Genomic DNA, 22,662 nt, shown 5'->3' with positions numbered 1-22,662 from the left:
GTACACAAAGGTTGAGGCCATAAAATGTCAATGACGTAAATGGGTTGCCTAATAAAGACAAGTCCTGGTCATATACCCTATTTTTTGTGTCACCATATTCTGAGAGCCGTAACGTTTTTTATTTTTCTGTCAAAAAAGCTGTGGGAGGTCTTGTTTTTTGCAAGATGGGATGTAGTTTTTATTGGTACTATTTTGGGGTACATGCGACTTTTTGATCACTTTTTATTCTATATTTTGAGAGGGGTGGTGACCAAAACATACTGATTCTAACATTGTTTTTCATTTATTTTTTTCGGTGTTCATTGTGCGAGAAAAATAACATTATAGTTTGGGTCGTTACGAACGCGGTGATACCAAATATGTGTACTGTGTTTTAACGGTTTCATTATTTTCCTATAATAAAAGACTTATTATAGGAAAAAAAATGTTTTTTTTTTACACTTTTGTAAAACATTTTTATTAACTTTTTTTTTACTTTTTACACTTTCTTTTTTGACCTGCAGCTCTGATCGCTGCTAGAATACATTACACTATGTAGGTAGTGTAATGTATTCCAACTGTCAGTGTGACGTCACAGTCTCTCGGACAGTAAGTCTACGAGGACCAGCCAGTGGTTCCCGATGCACATTGTCATAGACACTGTCACCGACAGTGTGCATCGGGAACGACACAGTGACCTCCTGTCACTCTGATTGGTCCTGATAGGCTTCCGTACATGGCAGACACAGAGGCCATTGTTTGGCTTCCGGTCGCCATGCTAGCCATCGGCAAACCTCGCGATTTCATTGTGAGGTCTGCCAATGTGCTAGAAACCCCTAAAATGCGGCGATTGCAATAGATCGCCGCATTTAAGGGGTTAATTGCCGAAATCAGCGGAAATGAACCGCTGATCGGCAACAGTAGAGTGTCAGCTGTCGGGGACAATTGGCCTCCCAGTTCCCGATGCACTTGTCAGAACTCAGGAGCGGGGCAGTGGCTGTATCAGACAGCTGCAGCCCCGCTCTCATACATTCATGTGTTACAATACTGAGCTGTGCGGCCGCACAGCTTAGTATCGAAATACATGAAATAACGGTAGCGAACCGTTTTGGGGTCCACGGTATCGAAACAGTATCGAAGTTTCGATACATCATGCATCCCTATCCAGGACATGTATACTCTTTGTGTATATAGCTCTAAGGCCACTTTCACACCCAGTATTTTGCATTATAAGCCAAAATCAGGAGTTGGTCCAAAACACAGAAGACGTGCAAATATTTCCATTATACTTTTGCTATTCATGTTCCGCTTCTGGGTTTGGCTTATAAATAGTAATGCAAAATACTGACCAAAATCATGCAGTGTGAAAGTGACCTGTCAATCAATCTGCTGAACTCATTCCCTTTATTTCTAGAAAATAATATCAACAGTTTCAGAAACATCAGATTAAACAGTGAGTATATAAGACCCTCCACGGACAGGGATATTCTCTAGTCCAGGACATGTATTCTGTATGTGGTATCAATCTGTTTAACTCATTCCTTCCCTTTTTCCAAGACATTAACATCAAACATTTTCATTAGATAACATCAAAACATCATTAGTGAGTATACGAGACCCTCCCCAGACAGGGGCATCCTCCAGTCCAGGACATGTATTCTGTCTTGTATTATGTATATAGCTATGTCAATGAATCTGTTTAACTCATTCCTTCCCTTTTTTTCTAGACATTATCATCATCAATTTTCATCAGACATTCGCAGCATAACATCAGGACATCATTAGTGAGTGTACGAGACCCTCCCCAGACAGGGGCATCCTCAGGTCCAGGACATGTATTTGTATGTATTTTACATGTCTTTGCTATATATTTATCTATAAGTACCGTAAATCAATCTGTTTAAAGCGGTTGTCTGGGCATGGGGCGGTTTTCCATACTGATGACCCATCCACAGGATAGATCATCAGTATATGATCGGTGGAGACCCGACACCCGGACCCCGCACCAATCAGCTGTTCCGTCTGCCTCTGGGCACCAGATTTTATGCAGTAAATGGTGTCGGAAGCAGAATGCTCCGGTCACAGTATAGCGGCCGTGCTGCAGTACTGCAACCCTGTTCCTATTCACTTGATTAGGAGCAGAGCTGCTGTCTTGAAGAATGGCCGCTATACTGTGACCGGAGCCATCTGCTTCCGGCACGGACATCCGGTGCCCAGAGTCAGCCAAAGCAGCTAATTGGTGCGGGGGTACGGGTGTCGAACCTCAATTAATTATATACAGATGACCTATCCTCCATACATAATCAGTATAAAAAACCGCCATGTGCCCGGACAACCGCTTTAACTTATCTCTTCCCTTTTTTTTTTATAGACACTAACATCAATAATTTTTATGAGACATTGGCAGCATAACATCTTAACATCATTAGTGAGTATAAAAGACCCACCCCAGACAGGGGAATTCTCCAGTCCAGGACATGTATTCTGTCCTTGCATATACTGTATATCTATAAGTCAACCAATCTGTATAACTAATTTCTAAAAATTTTTACTATATATTAACATCAATAATTTTCATTAGACTTGGCCAGCATAACATCAGAACATCAGAAGTGAGTATACGAGACCCCCCGCCCCAGACAGGGACTTTCTGCAGTGCAGGACATGTATTCCGTCTTTGTATTATGTATATAGCTATAACTAAATTAATCAGTTTAAAGGGGTTGTACAGGCACAGGGCGTTTTTTTTTTAATATACTGATAACATATCCACAGGATAGATCATCAGTATATGATTGGTGGGGGTGCAAAACCAAGACCCTGCACCGATCAACTATTCCAGATTCCTCTGGGCTCTAGATGTTATGCAGTGGCAGGTGTCGGAAGCAGATGGCTCCGTAAATTGTATAGCGGCCATGCTGCAGTACTGCTCCTATTCATTTGAATAGGAGAAGATCTGCAGTACTGCAGCATGGCTGCTATTGTTGACTGGAGCCATCAGTACACAGATAAGCAGCAACAAGTTGTAGCATAAAGCAGAGACGTGGTCAGGGATGAATTACATTTCGGTACACAAATAAGCTGCTACAGTTTGTAGAGAAAGGAACTAGACTACAGGCAGGAACATCAATGGTCTGACACTCAGGAAGGGCAAGGGACAGGTTTATATAGTAAGCCAAAAGAGTGAGACCTAAAAGGCATTAACCCCTATCCGCACCAGGACGTAACTGTCCGTCCTCGCGGGAGGTTACTTCCCGCACGAGGACGTACAGTTACTGAGTTGGTCCCGGTGCACACCGTCGGCGACAGTGTGCACCGGGAACCGGGAGGTTAGCTGTCGCCGACAGCTGACACTCCCCTCTTGCCGGCCAGCGGTCCTTTGCCGCTGATTTAGGCGAATTAACCCCTTAAATTCGGCGATCGGGTGCAATCGCCGAATTTTAGAGGTTTCTAGCATATCGGCAGACCCCCGTCCGAAATCGCGGGGTCTGCCGATAGTTAGTATGGCAAACGGAAGCCAAACAATGGCTTCCGGGTCTGCCATGGACGGAAGCCCATCAGGACCAACCTTCGGCTGGTCCTGATAGGCTTCCTTTCAGAGTGACAGGAAGTCACTGTGTCGTTCCCGATGCACACTGTCGGCGACAGTGTGCATCGGGAACTTGGAAATCAGCTGTCCCCGACAGCTGACACTCTCCAGTGTTGCCGATCAGCGGCTCATCACCGCTGATTTTGGCAATTAACCCGTTACATGCGGGGCTCGATTGCGATCTCCGCATGTAGCGGGTTTGCAGCGCATCAGCAGCCCCCATGCAATCGTGGGGGCTTCTGATGCTTGTGATGGTACCCGGGGGCCAGACAACGGCCCCCAAGTCTGCCATGTATGTCGGCCTATGAGGATCATCCTCTGCTGATCCTCGTAGACCAACTGTCAGAGTGACTGTGACGTCACACTGACAGTTGGAATACATTACACTACCTAGGTAGTGTAATGTATTCTAGCAGCGATCAGTGCTGCAGTGTAAAAAGTAAAAAAAAAAGTTAATTAACAAAAATATAAAGTGTAAAAAAAAGTAAATAAAAATGTTTTATAAAAGTGTAAAAATAAAAGGTTTTGTTTTCCTATAATAAGTCATTTATTATAGGGAAAAAATGAAAACGTTAAAAAAAAGTACACATATTTGGTATCGCCGCGTTCGTAACGACCCAAACTATGAAACTATAATGTTAATTTTTCCGCACTGTGAACGCCGCAAACAAAACGGAAAACTGTCAGCATCGCTATTTTTTGGTCACCACCCCTCCCAAGATATAGAATAAAAAGTGATCAAAAAGTCGCATTTACCCCAAAATGGTACCAATATAAACTACAACCCGTCCCACAAAAAACAAGACCTCCCACAGCTTTTTTGCCGAAAAAATTAAAAAGTTACGGCTCAGAATAGCGTGTCTCAGAAAATAAATTATTTTATAGAAACATAATTTTATTGTGCAAACGCGGCAAAACTTAAAAAAAACTATACACATATGGTATCGGCGTAATCGTACCGACCGGCAGAATAAATGAAAACGTAATTTATTGCGCACGGTGAACGCTGTAATAAATAAAGAATTTAAAGCGCCAAAATCGTTGTTTTTTGGTCACCTTAGCTCTAAAAAAGATGCTGAGGGGCCAAAATGCTCACTATACCCCTAGAAAAATTCCTTGAGGGGTGTAGATTCCAAAATGGGGTCAATTTTGGGGGGTTTCCACTGTTTTGGTCCCTCCGGGGCGTTGCAAACCCGACATTGCACTGAAAACTAATCCAGCAAAATCTGCGCTCCAAAATCCAAAAGGCGCTCCCTCCATTCTGAGCCCTGCTGTGGGTCCAAACATCAGTTTACGACCACATATGGGGTATTGCCGTAATCGGGAGAAATTGCTTTACAAATGTTGGGCGGCTTTTTCTCCTTTATTCCTTGTAAAAATGAAAAAATTCTATGTTTCCACAGAAAAATAGGTGATTTTCATCTTCACAGACTAATTCCACTAAATTCTGCAAAAAAACTGTGGGGTCAATATGCTAACTATACTCCTAGAAAAATGCCTTGAGGGGTGTAGTTTCCAAAATGTGGTCACTTCGGGGGTGGGGGGTTTCGACTGTTTAGGTACCACAAGACCTCCTCAAACCTGACATGGTGCCTAAAATATATTCCTAAAAAAAGGAGGCCCCAAAATCCACTTGGCGCTCCTTTGCTTCTGAGGCCTGTGTTTCAGTCCATTAGGACACTAGGGCCACATGTTGGATATTTCTAAAATCTGCAGAATCTGGGCAATAAATATTGAGTTGCGTTTATCTGGTAAAACCTTCTGTGTTACAGATTTTTTTTTATTACAAATGAATTTTGGCAAAAAAAATGAAATTTGTAAATTTCACCTCTACTTTGCCTTAATTCCTGTGAAACGCCTAAAGGGTTAAAATACTTTCTGAATGTGGTTTTGAATACCTTGAGGGGTGCAGTTTTCAAAATGGGGTGATTTATGGGGACTTTCTAATATATAAGGCCCTCAAAACCACTTCAGAACTGAACTGGTCCCTGAAAAAATAGCCTTTTGAAATTTTATTGAAAGAATGAGAAATTGCTGCTAAAGTTCTAAGCCTCGTAACGTCCTCAAAAAATACAAGGACGTGAAAAAAAATGATGCAAACATAAAGTAGACATATGGGGGATGTTAACTAGTAACTATTTTGTGTGGTATTACGATCTGTTTCACAAGCAAATACATTTAAATATAGAAAAATGCAAATTTTTTACAATTTTTGCTAAAATTTGAAGTTTTTCACAAATAAATATTGAATTTATCGACCACATTTTTTCACTAACATAAAGTACAATATGTCACGAGAAAACATTCTCAGAATCGCTTGGATAGGTAAAAGCATTCCGGAGTTATTACCACATAAAGTGACACATGTCAGATTTGAAAAAATCATCTGTGTCCACAAGGCCAAAACAGGCTGTGTCCTAAAGGGGTTAAAGGAAAGGAATCCAGAGAGGCAAAAGTCAATAAAACCGACACAACAGATTCAGCAGTGGAGCTGTCCAACATCCCCTATAGCTCAATGAGAAGAGCTACTGCCTCGGACACAGGAGTTTTTGGGTTTGAATCCTGATATAGTCTATAGCTATAAGGCCACTTTTACACAGTATCTTTCTTATTATTTTGTATTAGTATTTATAATCCTAAACCAGGAGTAGGTTCAAAACTTGAAAGAGGTGCAAATCTTTCCATTTTACTTTTTCTATTGTCGTGGAAATCCATCGCTCAAAATATATTAGACTGAAATTTATACGAGTCCCAACAGACTCTCAAGGCCAGACTCCATTAGTCAGAATCCTAATTAGGATATTTCACCGATATATATCGAGAGACGAGAAGAAAACACACAGACACGCTGAAATGTTCAAAATTCTCATCTGAAGGATTTATTACCAAACTCAAACTGTTAAACTGAAATTCAGAAGGGGTGTAGGCTTGAGATAAACCAATCAGAGACAATGTAACAATATTTGTTATTCAGTAAAAAGCATACAATAAAATACATCATTATAATTCTTCACACATTATGTTTACAGGTTTCTTATCTCTCTTTTGGACAGAATGTCCTCGTGGAGATGGGGGAGACCTTCCCTCACGCATACTTGCCATCCCCCCATCTCACTCCCATCTCACTCCCTGTCCATCTTCGCATGGGAACCAAGGTCAAAGATAAAACATACGAAATCAACATTACTTGTATTAAAGGAACAATGACTTTTCTATTCACTACAATAAAACCAAGATGGGAACTCCAGACAAGATGGCTGCTGCACGAAACTAAATCATTTAAACATTATCATCACTTTCACATAATACATATCTTAGTAATTCAGCCTCCTGCTTGATAATTCACAATGTAATTTCATACAGAGAATATAAGCAAATAAATCATCCTTCACAAACCCCCCTTTTTCTCATATTAAATTACAGAAATTATATATTATGATTATGAAACTCAAACAATATATCAATAGGGCCACAACTAATATGATGCCATCACCAATGTCCGGTTAGGGTATGGGGTCCCACCAGTGCATTGACAAGTCATGTACATCATCGTCCTCTTCTTCTCCTGTCTTCTGATTAGAACACTTGATACTGCTGACGGATTCACTCAGGTCTTTGGTCTTTACTTGGAATTTTGCTGATGTCATCACGACTTGATTTGGTCCTTTTCATCTGTCAGACACCGTCTCTTTTAGTTTACGTCACCGGGCTATACACAACACCTCATGCTGTGAGCCTGGTGTGAGATCCCACGTAGGCGGATTAGTGGGGTGTTATTGTGACCCCACAAACCCTCCGCTCATCTGTCTTCTTACTTGTCTGGGCGGCTGCTTGGAATTATGACACTGCCGTCAGTTCATGACAAACGCGTTGTACTGGCTCCGGCTGCTCCTGCCGCACCTCAGTAATGGAGTTCATCGTATTAAAAATCTTTTAGTTCATGTTTACTGCCACTTGCTCGAGGACCCCAACCCTTGTCAATTGTTACTAATCTGGTGATAACATCTACGTAACAATGTCAGGCCCTTAAACTAAATCAAACAAACACCTTTATATAAGAAAAACGTCTCTGTTCCAATGGACAGGGCACCTAGAAGATGTGTAATTATTGGGTACATTTCATTTGCACTTAGTGTCACGCTTTCCAGCAGGATTTGTACCTTGATCTGATCTGATTGCCTGGAACATTTCCAGCTCACCAAAATATACACAGATTCAACATGTTTATCTGACAAATGTCGCAAACCAATTTTCCTTACTCTAATTTGTATTGCATGGGGAGACCTCTCAAGGTCTGTTCTCTTTGTGGGAGGCGGGTATGATAAGGTTGGCACCGGTCTGCCAGGACTGTTCTGTAGGCAAATCAAACAGCTCTAACAGAATTTAGCAGCAACAGCTGTAAAGCCTGGGACATACCAATTAGATCTCACCAAATCGATCCTTGCAGTCTTGGGGCCTATGTGAGGTCATACACCATCAATGCAAAAGCCATCAAGAGTGCCTTGGGTCTTACCGATTCACGTTCCCTTATCCGTCCACATTCTGTTAGAATCTGGTTCTCACGCCTTCCGCTCCCAGTTGGACTCTTCCTGTGGAGAACAAACTTTTTCATTGTATAAACATTAATTGATCTTAATCAAATAATTAATTTGAAGAAAAACATTAACAAATAACATCTTTACATCAAACGTTCACATTGAGCAATAACTAGAAATGATACATGCAAACTCATTTTTCTTCTTTATATATATATATATATATATATATATATATATATACACACACACACACACACACAAACACTGCACAGAATTTTCCTTTCACAATAACAACGACAAAAAACAAATAACTAAAAATATTTTCAAATGGGAATATTCCACTTCTGTACCTTTTATCTGACGCATGACTCTAATAGTCCAATGCTAAGGCTGATCCAGAACTTTACATAAAACTTAACTTCAGTATTTAATATTACCACAACACTTCTTAAATACAATTATTAAACAAACTAACTTTGGAATAACATCTGGAGAACTGCTGATATCGTATTGTACAAACATCAGGTCAATACTTGGGATAACACTATTCCCCTGTCACTTACACACAACGTCTGCAGTGGGGAAAATACAGGCCGGGCTTCAGCCCCCCCTGAGAACAGGTCTACACACACGAGCACCGCGTCATACACTTCTACCTCGGGTAGTTGTATGTTCTGCAGTCGCTGGGACTGTTAATCTGGCCGGGCTGCACTTTTCACAGGTACCTTTGCTGTTTTACCTATGTCATGCCGTGCGCACATCATGCCGGCTGCTACAAACCTAGTGCTTGCATTATTGTATCCAGGGACAAGCCAATTTACTGACACCTGGCTGCATATACCCTTGTTGTCAGTTCTGTTTTCTCTTGCTCTCTCAATTGGCTTACCCAATGATCCAATAAAGTTCCTACTACCAATGGGCCCATAATTGTGGGCGATGCCAAAAGCGTACCTAGAGTCAGTGTAAATGTCGGCCGTCTTACCTTCTGCCAGGTTACAGCCTCAGCGAGCACCTTCAACTCCGCTCCTTGAGATGAACAAGAAGGTGAGAGTGGTTTCTGGGTAATTTACCTGGTGCCTCGTATCCTGTTCTACACATGCTGTATATGATAAAGTATGTCTTCATTACAAATTTACATTGGAAACCCATGTCACATATAGATAGAACATTTCAAAAGGGTGGAGTTTTATTGTTCCACATTTATCTGATGATCCAGAACACTTGTACATCCCACCCACCAGGTCCTGTAAATACCTGATTAATACAAAAACAAACAAAATATGTTACTGAAATCTGGCATAAAATAAACAATATTCAAACAATTTTTTTTTTGTTTTGACTTCTCCCCATCTAAATCTGTAAAGACTCATCTGTGAGTGACGTCACCTCACCTCCTGTGTAAATTGGCTGGAGGGGGATCTGGAACCATCTACACAGAAAAACCTCAAAATATAAGTTACTGTCATACACATTTAATCTGGGTTACTCCTTAAAACTCATACACATTTTGTAGATCTCCTAGAACCAAATTCATTAATTCAAAACAAAATAAAACACAAAACAAAACTACCTGATCAGTCCCTTCACCATTGGGAAATCTTCAACCCTTTCTCAGCCACTGGGATAGGGCAGTGCTTGGCATAGCTCCCTCTGGCTGTGAAGGGGTCATAAAATTGCCTGTAAAAAAAGGAGAACAAAAAACAAAAACTACCTGATCAGTCCCTTCAACATTCCCTCCTATTTGGACTCTGCGAAAGTAATGTAGCAGGGTTCAAAACTACATATTAACATAATGAGATTAGGCACTCTATCGGGGTGGCACTAGTTTAACCCCCTGTAATACACAACAGCCTGGAACAAAAAAAGATGACTTTCTCCTGACAAAAATACATTTTATCTTTAAAATGACCTGCAACCATTTACCTGTAAAACATCTCACATTTTTAAAAAAATAACATTTAGGCAGCACTATAGCACGTGCCTCATGTGTGAAAACAAAAACAAAACAATTGTAATTAGTTATTCAATAACACAGAAAATAATATATCTGGTAATATTAATTACTGCAAACCAATAAGCTGTACATAAGAATAGGGAACAGAGGGGGCACATACATGTTCAAGACCCCGTGTCTCACAATATCTGTAGTTTAATACATTTGAATCAACATCAAAACATTCCAACAATAAATCTTATCACATTATAACACATTAATCTGCAGTATAGCTTTTATCTTTCTACAAACAGATCCAGCCGGCTGTAATATTTTTCTCGCTTGGTGTAGTTACAGACGACTGCGCTGCGCGAAAATAAAACACGTTCCATAAAAAAATGAAAAAAAAAAGTAGAACTGATTTTAACCCCATACACAAAACACTAACATTTTTAGACATTACTGCTGTTAAAAATAGGAAACATACAATATAGTTCTGCTTTTATTGTGGCCATTAGTTTCAAACTTCAGACATGTTACATTACACACATCACACAGATGTCTCATCACATCACACATGTTACATTGCACACATCACACAGATGTCTCATCACATCACACATTACACTCCCCCCGTTCTGACCCACGTTAGTCACTGCAATGTACCTGGCTGCTCCGTTTTCTTCACTCTTCCAATGAAAATTTACACCTGTATTTAAATTGTTCTTTCTCACATGCAAACATCCTTCTTACGCTGCCAGCCTTTTCAACAATTTTTTTCAGTGTGTTATTTTGCCTTCACATACTTTAGAATTAAAGCCCCAGCTCCTTTTGCTCATTCTAATGTTGGCCGGGACCAGTGCCCCAAAGCATCTTTGTCCAACTTCCTCCTGACCCCATGGTCGGAGAGCAGTAGGGTGATTTCCGGTAAATCCCCCACCTCCAGGCAAACAGGCCACGTTTGCCGACAGATATCTCAGACCAGTCTATCTCCTAGACTGTCTTACCAATACGATATCACAAGTCGTTCCTCCAGACATTCTAGCAGTAGGATCCTCTGATCCCTCACTGGATTGAACATCAAGAACAGACAAAATGCTGCCAATCAACAATTACAAGAGCAAATTCTTCAACACAATCGACATTCATGAAACTCCATTGATTCAAGCAGGAGTTGGTAACACTTCACTTATGCAGAACACTTGCTGCCGGGGTGTGTCTTTCAGTTCATAGAGCCCATGATGTAACATATATCCCAAACTCTTTCCTCTAGCACTTTGCAATGGTTTCACATGCAAATTATATTTGGTAACATATATATATTATCCTCCCCGCTCAGCCGTTCACTCTGTGGGTTGTAGTTTAGGGGGTTGTCATCTATGTTGGTGATAATTTCTTTACGGGCTATGGGTCTGAGCCAATACCAATGTTCTTCACTGTAATTACTACTACGACACAGGTGGCACCTGGGATAAGTGTCAGGGTCATTCAATGAATACAGGATGTTATATTACAACGGTATTCAATCCAGCGGTCTGATGTTATACTACTACAGACTTAATTACTTGGATGTTATTTTACATCAAAGTGTATATGCCGGATTATCATGTGCTAGAAATCAGTCTGTACTGATTCCCACCTTATGCCAGTCTGGCAATGCATACAACTGGTTTATGGACCCTTACACACAATATCACTGTCTGGCAATGAGCCAGGAAAATATAAATGATTTTCTAATACAGTATTCAAAGTTTTTCCCTATTGCACTGGGTAATGGTATTGAGTGCAAATTCAATATAGACACAATTGCTTCTCCTTGCACTGGATTCTACATTATCAGGACTTAACCATTGAAGCCCCTGTGGTACTACATGATATTACTCACAACTGTCTATGGGTCTGAGCCAATACCAGTCAGTACCTCCCAACTATAATCCCAGACAAACGGGTAACAGAACAACTATTAATCCTCAACAATTTTACACAACTAAATAACAAATGACGCTACAACAAAGCAGCAAGCAGAAGTTTTGTTTTTTCCTCACAGTCCAGCCCAAACCCTTTGCATTTCAAATACTTCACATGTGAGTTACGACTTCTCTCTGCCATGCGCTACGTCACTGCATTCCAAAGGCTTCTCACAATTTTTCCTGGTTAACTATGTATTTGCTGGCAAAAATTCTCTCATGTCTTTCATATCAACAGTTTAAGATCACGTACACACCTGCAATCCTTCATCACACAAAAAGCTTCAACATACCTTTTTGGATCCATCTTGCAACCCACTGACTAAGGAGTCTCGTCCATAGAAGTGACGTTCTGACAGCTGGATTCCAAGGCTTACGCAATACATGTGTGAATGGTGTAAGAATAAGCTCCTTACCTACCGCGGTTTTTGTAATTCACAGATGCAAAGCCAGACCTCTCCAGTGACAGCTTATCAGACGTGCAATCTTCCTGGGTTTTATCGGCACCATTACTGTCGTGGAAATCCATCGCTCAAAATATATTAGACTGAAATTTATACGAGTCCCAACAGACTCTCAAGGCCAGACTCCATTAGTCAGAATCCTAATTAGGATATTTCACCGATATATATCGAGAGACGAGAAGAAAACACACAGACACGCTGAAATGTTCAAAATTCTCATCTGAAGGATTTATTACCAAACTCAAACTGTTAAACTGAAATTCAGAAGGGGTGTAGGCTTGAGATAAACCAATCAGAGACAATGTAACAATATTTGTTATTCAGTAAAAAGCATACAATAAAATACATCATTATAATTCTTCACACATTATGTTTACAGGTTTCTTATCTCTCTTTTGGACAGAATGTCCTCGTGGAGATGGGGGAGACCTTCCCTCACGCATACTTGCCATCCCCCCATCTCACTCCCATCTCACTCCCTGTCCATCTTCGCATGGGAACCAAGGTCAAAGATAAAACATACGAAATCAACATTACTTGTATTAAAGGAACAATGACTTTTCTATTCACTACAATAAAACCAAGATGGGAACTCCAGACAAGATGGCTGCTGCACGAAACTAAATCATTTAAACATTATCATCACTTTCACATAATACATATCTTAGTAATTCAGCCTCCTGCTTGATAATTCACAATGTAATTTCATACAGAGAATATAAGCAAATAAATCATCCTTCACACTATTTATTCTGTTTCTAGTTTTAGCTTTAAAAAAACTGAAGCAAAATACTGACCGAAATACTGCTGTGTGAAACTGACAAATGACCTGTCAATTAATCTGCTTAACTCTGTCCCTTCTTTCTAGACAATAACATCAAGTGTCATGGGAAGAAAAACATCGGAATAAAGGGTGAGTATAGGAGACCCCCACCAGACCAGGCCATTCTTGTCCAGGACTTATATTCTGTATGTGTATTATGTGTATATTGTGCATATACCACATGTGTATATACCATAGCTACAGTCAAACAATTTGCTTAACCCATTCCTTTCCTTCTAGACAATAACATCAACAATTTCTATCAGCTATGTGCAGCAAAATATTAGAAAAACATCAGAACATCAGTAGTCAGTATACGAGACTCTCCCCAGTCAGGGACATTTCCCAGTCCAGGACATGTATTCTGTTTGTATATTATGTCCTATAAGGATATAAGGCCACATTCACACAGCAGTTTTTATATATTATTTTGTATCAGTATTTATAAGCAAAAAACAGGAGTTGGTCCAAAACATGAAGTTACAAATCTTTCCATTATACTTTTTATATTTATGTTTTGCTTCTGGTATTGGCTTATAAATACTGGTGGAAAATAATGACCAAAATACTGCCACGTGAAAGTGACCTGTCAATCAATCTGCTTAATTTATTGCCCTTTTTCTAGATAATAACATCTACAGTTTCAGATATGGGCAGTAAAGAATCAGAATGAACAGTAAGTATCTGAGACCCTCCCCAGTCCGGGACAGTTATTCTGGATGTGTATTATGTATATAACTACAGTCAATGTGTTTAACTCATTCCTTCCTCTTTTTTCTAGACATTGCCATCGATAATTTTCATCAGATATGGACACCAGAACATCAATACATCAGTGAGTATGTGTCAACCGTGTGACTGGCATCCTTTCAGAAGTCTTATCTGTGTGCAATAATAATACTAAGCAGCCACCCCCTCGTAAATAGTAGGTGTGTGTGGATGTTCTTCTGGTTATAACGTATGTGTTCTTCTACAGGTCACCATGAAGAACCATCATCACTTTTTAATAGGCGCAATTTGACATCTTATAAAAAAGAAAAACGCAGAAAATAACTTTTTTATCAACAAACATTGAAAAGTCAACGAAGACTTACTGGATCCTCGAAAGGGAAAGAAAGGATTTTATTTGAGGCGGCATATAGGACATCAAACACAAAGCTACGAGACAACATGTAGAGCCCGAACATCAATCATCATCAGCGGCAATACCTTTCCTAAATTTGCCACCTGGATTTAGTTAATTCATTATTATTATTGCGGAAATTTTAAAAAAATATTTTAAAAACTCTGTTCTTCTGTTTTCTCTTTCATCTTTCACTTCATGTGTTTTCTGCTTGATGGGTAAATAAACAGAGTTATGAGGCTGAGGAGAGGGGAGAGTCCGGGAAAGTCCTGGAGGAGTTCTGATGATGACCATAATGGTTGTCACTCGGCTTTATAGCCATTCTCTATGGAGGAAATTAATTCCAATCAATGTAAATATCTTTTTTAATATATTCCCCTTTCCTAAGTATCGGTTCACTTGTCGGAATTGTCACGTTGGGTGCGTGGACCCACTAGGCCGTACCGCCTTAACGGTATGGCAGCTGGCCAACAGGACACAGGTCAAAGTCTATAGTTCGTATAGGTGTACCTATGGTAGCTTCAGACAGTAGGAAGATAGGCTCGGATAGGACTTAGGCAGCAGGCAGACACCAGGCGTGGTGTAGCAGGACAGGCATAGTACTCAGCGCAGCATGACTCCAACTCAATACGGCGCTTGAAGCAGGATAACTCGGGATACAGGTAGCAGGAACGGGAACACTTGAAACTGGAAGATACTTAGGAGACCATTTGCAGAGACCATCTAGGGTAACGACAAAAACGCTCAGGCAATGCAGGAAGGGGCAGAGCCCTTCTTATAGTTTAGTGTGCTTATGAGCTAATTTGGTCTTTAATTCAGGCACCCTACGGGACACAGCAGAGCGAAGCAGAAGTGAGCGCTGGCATCTCCTGAGGAGGAGACGGGGACCAGCACTCTCACTGATCCATGGCTGCGGCCGTCAGGAGGTAAGCAAACCTGGTGTCCTGCGGCCATGGTCATGACAGGAATCAAGGCAAAATTATCTTGTGTATTTATCGCTGGAGATTTTCTAATCTGGAGATCTGTGTTGGACTTTCCCTTGCGGTTACCTGATGATCATGTCTGGTCAGCACAGAGGTGCAACAGGAACGCTGGGGAGCACACTAGACGCGAGGGCTGGAGTGGAATCTCTAAGTATATTACACAGCCTGGTATTTTTTCTAGTTTGAGCCCAAATGCAGAATTTTTTAAATTATGCAAAACCCTTTAAGGAGTCATTCTATCTTACATTCACCCCACATCACATTCTTCCCAGGGATTGTGTTCATTTATATGTATTATAGTCGGATTATATTTTATTAAATCATGAATTGTAAATTTGTATAACATTTCTACTCAAAAGTTTATTTTATTTTATTTTATTTTGTACTTTATAGATTGTGATTGTGTATTTTTTGTATAGGCAATTGTAGGTGTCAGAGGTGTACGTAGGAAGCCCACTAGTGCTTTCATAAATACTCCCAGCCACAGTCATTGCCTCAATACCATTGCCAGCTATATTAATACCTACAAAATTCCAGGCAGGAGGAAAAGCTAGCTACTTCCTGCCACATTAATGTCACCATTGAACTGCGCTTCATATTATTAGATGTTTTTCAACTTATTTAAAAGCCTTGTAAAACATCAACGCCATAACAGGGAGTGAAGGCTCGGGATCATCTGACTCATTCTTGGTGGAGAAAATATTTTGCAGGTAACAGAGATTTACCTGTAAAAACCATTTGGACAACACAGAATATGGGACATGTTTACCTAATACCCCACTGACAGGTTTACTGGGATATGTGGGAGAGATCCCTGCTGATGTTATGTGGTAGCTAGCCATTGCTAAAATACTCTATCACACCTGTAAAGTTATTGCTAGGCATTGGCTGCAACTCGTTTCGCCATTGATGGAGAAATTGGTGGATGCTCTGGGCTCTGTGTTGTGACTGTTGGGACCCTGTCCTATCTGAGGATGGGTACACTATCCATGTCCGAAAAACACCGGGGGTGGGGGGGTTGGTGCAATATTAAATTTTCCAGGTTTAGCATTTGTGGTCCTGCCAGCTCTTGGCTACTTCTCCTTTAAGCTTAGATAATACTTGTATTTTTTGTGTGTGCTGATTCCCCTATGAAACTGAACTGTGTGGTGTCCTTTTTGGACTGTATTAAAAAAATCTATATTCTTTGTCAGCTGGATCAGAACATTAGACAATGATAAAAAGGAATGTTCGAGTTTCATCAAATATCCGTAGAATAAAAAACATACTTTCTGTATCAACTTCATATTTTTTTACATTTCTGCTTGCCGTCATTCAATAGAAACGTTCATTGCTTACCGCTACTGCAATTAAAATCAAACCTTGAAGGTTCATATTCAATGACGGCAAGAAGAGGTCTTGAAAACTGTGAGGAATTGATACAGAAATTGGGAAATCATTGCTCAACCTACTAAAAACCGCAACACGCAGCTTGTCCTAAGGCTATGTTCACACGGGGTCTTTTGCCGAGTTTTTTGACGCGGAAACCGCGTCGCAAAACTCGGCAGAAACGGCCCGAGAACGCCTCCCATTGATTTCAATGGGAGGCGTCGGCGTCTTTTTCCCGCGAGCAGTAAAACTGCCTCGCGGGAAAAAGAAGCGACATGCCCTATCTTCGGGCGCTTCCGCCTCCGACCTCCCATTGACTTCAATGGGAGGCAGGAGAAAGCGTGTTTTCTGCCCGCGGCGCTCAATGGCCGCGGGCGAAAAACGGCGCGATCATTGCTATTCACACGGAGTATTTTGGGGGAGGAATATCTGCCTCAAAATTCCGTTTGGAGCTTTGAGGCAGATATTCCTCCCCCAAAATACTCCGTGTGAACATAGCCTAACAGCCTCAATATCTGGAGAGAGAGCTTAGAAGGAGAAGTTAAAGAACATGCCCCCTATTGGTGGCTCTCTATTCGCGGTGGACGGCCGTATCCGGTTACAAATCATCATCCATGAGTCCATGACTTCACTATTCTGGTCTAAATAAGATCACTATGAAAAACGACTGCCGGCTTCCGCTTATCTCCAAGGTATTTGCCCGTATCAAGGGGCCTCTATCTTTACTAAGATGGATTAATGAGCTTATAACTTGATCTAAATCAAGGAATGAGATGAGTAGTACGCGGTATTTACCACTCGGGACGGGCATTATGAGGATGTTGTCATGTCTTTGGGCGATGCACTGCCCTCGCCAGATTTCAGCAGTCTGAAAACAACCTCTTCCGGGATGATTTTTAGCAATTTGTTCTGGTCTAACTGGATGACATTCTCATCTATTCTCATATATACTACGGGGATCAGCATATATACTATGAAGAGCAGTATATATACTATGAAGAGCAGCATATATACTATGGGAGCAGCATATATACTATGAAGAGCAGCATATAATACTATGGAAAGCAGCATATATACTATGGAGAGCAGCATATAATACTACGGGAGCAGCATATATACTATGGGGGGCAGCATATATACTATGAAGAGCAGCATATATACAGTACTATGTGAGCAGCATATAAACTATGGAAAGCAGTATATATACTATGAAGAGCAGTATATATACTATGGGAGCAGCATATATACTATGGGAGCAGCATATATACTATGAAGAGCAGCATATAATACTATGGAGAGCAGCATATAATACTACGGGAGCAGCATATATACTATGAAGAGCAGCATATATACTATGAAACCTAAAGAGAAAGAGGTCAAGTACATTCAAAATAATGTGTAATAGAAAAACTTTCTTTATTAACAGATAGAAAGACAAACAGTTAAAAATGAGTCATACAGTGTAAAAGGGCGTCAGCCCACACGGAATACATGAAAAGATACTGATGATGGTATTAAATAACAAAGACCCAGGGTTAAATGTTAACAGTGAACAGCTCGATACATGTAGCATAAATATAAGGGAATAGATCAAGTGATCAAGTAATTCTGATGTCTATAACACCATACACTGGTATTGGTAGTTGTAATCAGTAAATATAGGTTACTATCATGTAGCAGTATAGCTGAGACTGATTGAGGAGCAGTACAACCTGGATCTAAGTGGCCATGTGCATTAGGTAAATAAAACATGTCACGTACCCGGATTCATGTAGCCGCATGGGGGAGACGCCAAGCCCGACGCGCGTTTCGGCGGATGCCTTCGTCCGGGGGTGGCGTCTTCCCTGCGGGACCCTCCCTTATATCTGAACATGATTAGAGAAAATTAGTATCCGTGTGGGTAATATGGGAGGTTATTTCGGCGACAGGCCGGGGGTAGCAAGATGGCTACTGCCCCACTTCCGGTGAACCGCGTCATCGAGGCGGACGTGCGCGGACGCTGTCTGACAGCGCCGCCCACGTCCAGCCAGGATTGAAGACCCGGCCGAAAGTGAGTGAGCCACTCCCCCACCCCTAGCTAGCGCACACCTCTCTCACCCCGTACCACTGGATAAGAAGCAGGCTTATGAAACAGTTAGAGATAACTGAGATAGATGTATGTAGATATAGATAAGGGGATCGGGAGACGATAAATGTTAGTTTAATACCAAGAATATGGCACATATGAATGTAACCTGTGAAGAAGAGAAAAAGCAGAAAAGAAGAGAAGGGAGAAACGGAAGAAACAAAGAAGGGAAACAGAGACAGAAAAAACGCAAGTGTGTGTGAATGTTGACAAGAGGACGGTCCATGTAAACACTTGGATGATACACTGATATGTAAATAAGGGACCGAAAAAAACTAAAAAACTGAATAAATAAATAATTAATGGATTACTAAGTGAAGGAAGTGACAAAATATGTGTAAATAAAGAAATAACAAACCCATACCATTTCATTGTATGTATGTATGTGATGAATATGCAAATGTATGAAGTACTGTATGTGAAAATTCTATATATATATAAATAAATAAATAAATAGTCAAACATGTTCATAATTATGAATACATCAAAAATAAATAAAGATTATATATATGTATAAATGTATCCATATACTGTTGTGTAAAAGAGAAAACATAATGTATATAAATAAATAAAGAAGCAAAAAAAGAGCATAATTAATATATGTATTGGGTTTGCCAAGATTAAATAGTGTAAGACCATATATTAAAGAGAAACAAGAAAAAAGATATATATATAGACTATTTATATTTATGCACATACATGATCAGTAGTGTTCACATTCAGTACATCAATGGTTTCAGTCCATACACAAAAGAAACATACACAAATGTACAACAATGTATTGCAAGACATAAACCAACAAGCAGGGGTATCTATAAACACTATTAGGCATGAGTGCACAATAAATAAATGAATAAAATCCATGGTAAAGAAATACATCAATAAAAAATATATGTGTATATATATATATATATAAGAAACAACATGCACAGGTATATGTATATAAAAGACATGCAAAAATAAGTCAAATACGTATCTACATGTCTATTGTGTTAAAAAATCAATCAATATGTGTATAATGGCAATGCATAGATATCTACATATCTATATGTTAAAAAATTCGTAGATGTGTATAAAGGCAATAGTGAAATATATAGAATAATAAGATACATAATTAATACCAGTTACCAATACATTATAAAACATGACAATATATATAATACGTAGATTATACCCGCATGTGTATGTCTAAAGTGCATAGTGTGATCGATAAAGAACCCCACATGGATCTGATGACAGCATCCCCATAGTAGAAAGAGAGCGATAAAGCATATATACAATATAGAAACGATGAGTAGAATGACACCATGCCAGTGGCCAAGGAGCATACATATATAATATCTTCAACGCCTCCAGAGTCCATAGCCTCCAATATCTTCAGCATATATATCTCCAAATATACCAGCATTTCTATATACCTTCAAAAGATAGGTATATATGTGGGTCTAGGTTTTTTAATTATTTTTAATCAATAAATATATATTGTTTTATTATTTTATTATGTATATATATATACAGTCCTTACCTTGTTAACTACCCTCTTCTATGAACTCTTTATCTTTTGAAGGTATATAGAAATGCAGGTATATTTGGAGATATATATGCTGAAGATATTGGAGGCTATGGACTCTGGAGGCGTTGAAGATATTATATATGTATGCTCCTTGGCCACTGGCATGGTGTCATTCTACTCATCGTTTCTATATTGTATATATGCTTTATCGCTCTCTTTCTACTATGGGGATGCTGTCATCAGATCCATGTGGGGTTCTTTATCGATCACACTATGCACTTTAGACATACACATGCGGGTATAATCTACGTATTATATATATTGTCATGTTTTATAATGTATTGGTAACTGGTATTAATTATGTATCTTATCATTCTATATATTTCACTATTGCCTTTATACACATCTACGAATTTTTTAACATATAGATATGTAGATATCTATGCATTGCCATTATACACATATTGATTGATTTTTTAACACAATAGACATGTAGATACGTATTTGACTTATTTTTGCATGTCTTTTATATACATATACCTGTGCATGTTGTTTTTTTTATATATATATATATATATATACACATATATTTTTTATTGATGTATTTCTTTACCATGGATTTTATTCATTTATTTATTGTACACTCATGCCTAATAGTGTTTATAGATACCCCTGCTTGTTGGTTTATGTCTTGCAATACATTTTTGTACATTTGTGTATGTTTCTTTTGTGTATGGACTGAAACCATTGATGTACTGAATGTGAACACTACTGATCATGTATGTGCATAAATATAAATAGTCTATATATATATCTTTTTTCTTGTTTCTCTTTAATATATGGTCTTACACTATTTAATCTTGGCAAACCCAATACATATATCAATTATGCTCTCTTTTTTTGCTTCTTTATTTATTTATATACATTATGTTTTCTCTTTTACACAACAGTATATGGATACATTCATACATATATATAATCTTTATTTATTTTTGATGTATTCATAATAATGAACATGTTTGACTATTTATTTATTTATTTATATATATATAGAATTTTCACATACAGTACTTCATACATTTGCATATTCATCACATATATACATACAATGAAATGGTATGGGTTTGTTATTTCTTTATTTACACATATTTTGTCACTTCCTTCACTTAGTAATCCATTAATTATTTATTTATTCAGTTTTTTAGTTTTTTTCGGTCCCTTATTTACATATCAGTGTATCATCCAAGTGTTTACATGGACTGTCCTCTTGTCAACATTCACACACACTTGCGTTTTTTCTGTCTCTGTTTCCCTTCTTTGTTTCTTCCGTTTCTCCCTTCTCTTCTTTTCTGCTTTTTCTCTTCCTCACAGGTTACATTCATATGTGTCATATTCTTGGTATTAAACTAACATTTATCGTCTCCCGATCCCCTTATCTATATCTACATACATTTATTTCAGTTATCTCTAACTGTTTCATAAGCCTGCTTCTGAACCAGTGGTACGGGGTGAGAGAGGTGTGCGCTAGCTGGGGGTGGGGGAGTGGCTCACTCACTTTCGGCCGGGTCTTCAATCCTGGCTGGACGTGGGCGGCGCTGTCAGACAGCGTCCGCGCACGTCCGCCTCGATGACGCGGTTCACCGGAAGTGGGGCAGTAGCCATCTTGCTACCCCCGGCCTGTCGCCGAAATAACCTCCCATATTACCCACACGGATACCAATCTTCTCTAATCATGTTCAGATATAAGGGAGGGTCCCGCAGGGAAGACGCCACCCCCGGACGAAAGCATCCGCCGAAACGCGCGTCGGGCTTGGCGTCTCCCCCATGCGGCTACATGAATCCGGGTACGTGACATGTTTTATTTACCTAATGCACATGGCCACTTAGATCCAGGTTGTACTGCTCCTCAATCAGTCTCAGCTATACTGCTACATGATATTAACCTATATTTACTGATTACAACTACCAATACCAGTGTATGGTGTTATAGACATCAGAATTACTTGATCACTTGATCTATTCCCTTATACTTATGCTACATGTATCGAGCTGTTCACTGTTAACATTTAACCCTGGGTCTTTGTTATTTAATACCATCATCAGTATCTTTTCATGTATTCCGTGTGGGCTGACGCCCTTTTACACTGTATGACTCATTTTTAACTGTTTGTCTTTCTATCTGTTAATAAAGAAAGTTTTTCTATTACACATTATTTTGAATGTACTTGACCTCTTTCTCTTTAGGTTTCTCAGTATA

At 39.5% G+C, this 22,662-nt stretch overlaps 1 protein-coding gene across 10 annotated transcripts in view; it reads left to right on the top strand.

Annotated features, from left to right (window-relative positions):
• LOC142759143 (embryonic protein UVS.2-like) overlaps nucleotides 1-14,581 on the top strand; it is a 32,347-nt gene extending 17,766 nt beyond the window's left edge. For 2 of the 10 annotated variants that reach the window (XM_075861029.1, XM_075861031.1), the window contains 3 exons: nucleotides 13,339-13,383; nucleotides 14,075-14,128; nucleotides 14,270-14,581. In XM_075861029.1, the coding sequence (XP_075717144.1) occupies nucleotides 13,339-13,383; nucleotides 14,075-14,128; nucleotides 14,270-14,346 (176 nt within the window). In that variant the 3' untranslated portion in view covers nucleotides 14,347-14,581. The other 8 variants (XR_012883092.1, XR_012883096.1, XR_012883095.1 and 5 more) reach the window with 8 other exon arrangements.
• The last annotated feature ends 8,081 nt before the right edge of the window (nucleotides 14,582-22,662 follow it).

This window comes from Rhinoderma darwinii, chromosome 4 (assembly GCF_050947455.1).
Source record: "Rhinoderma darwinii isolate aRhiDar2 chromosome 4, aRhiDar2.hap1, whole genome shotgun sequence".
NCBI classification, from domain to species: domain Eukaryota; kingdom Metazoa; phylum Chordata; class Amphibia; order Anura; family Rhinodermatidae; genus Rhinoderma; species Rhinoderma darwinii.
The sequence above is the reverse complement of the archived record's forward strand: the minus strand, read 5'-3'. Positions and strand labels throughout refer to the sequence as shown.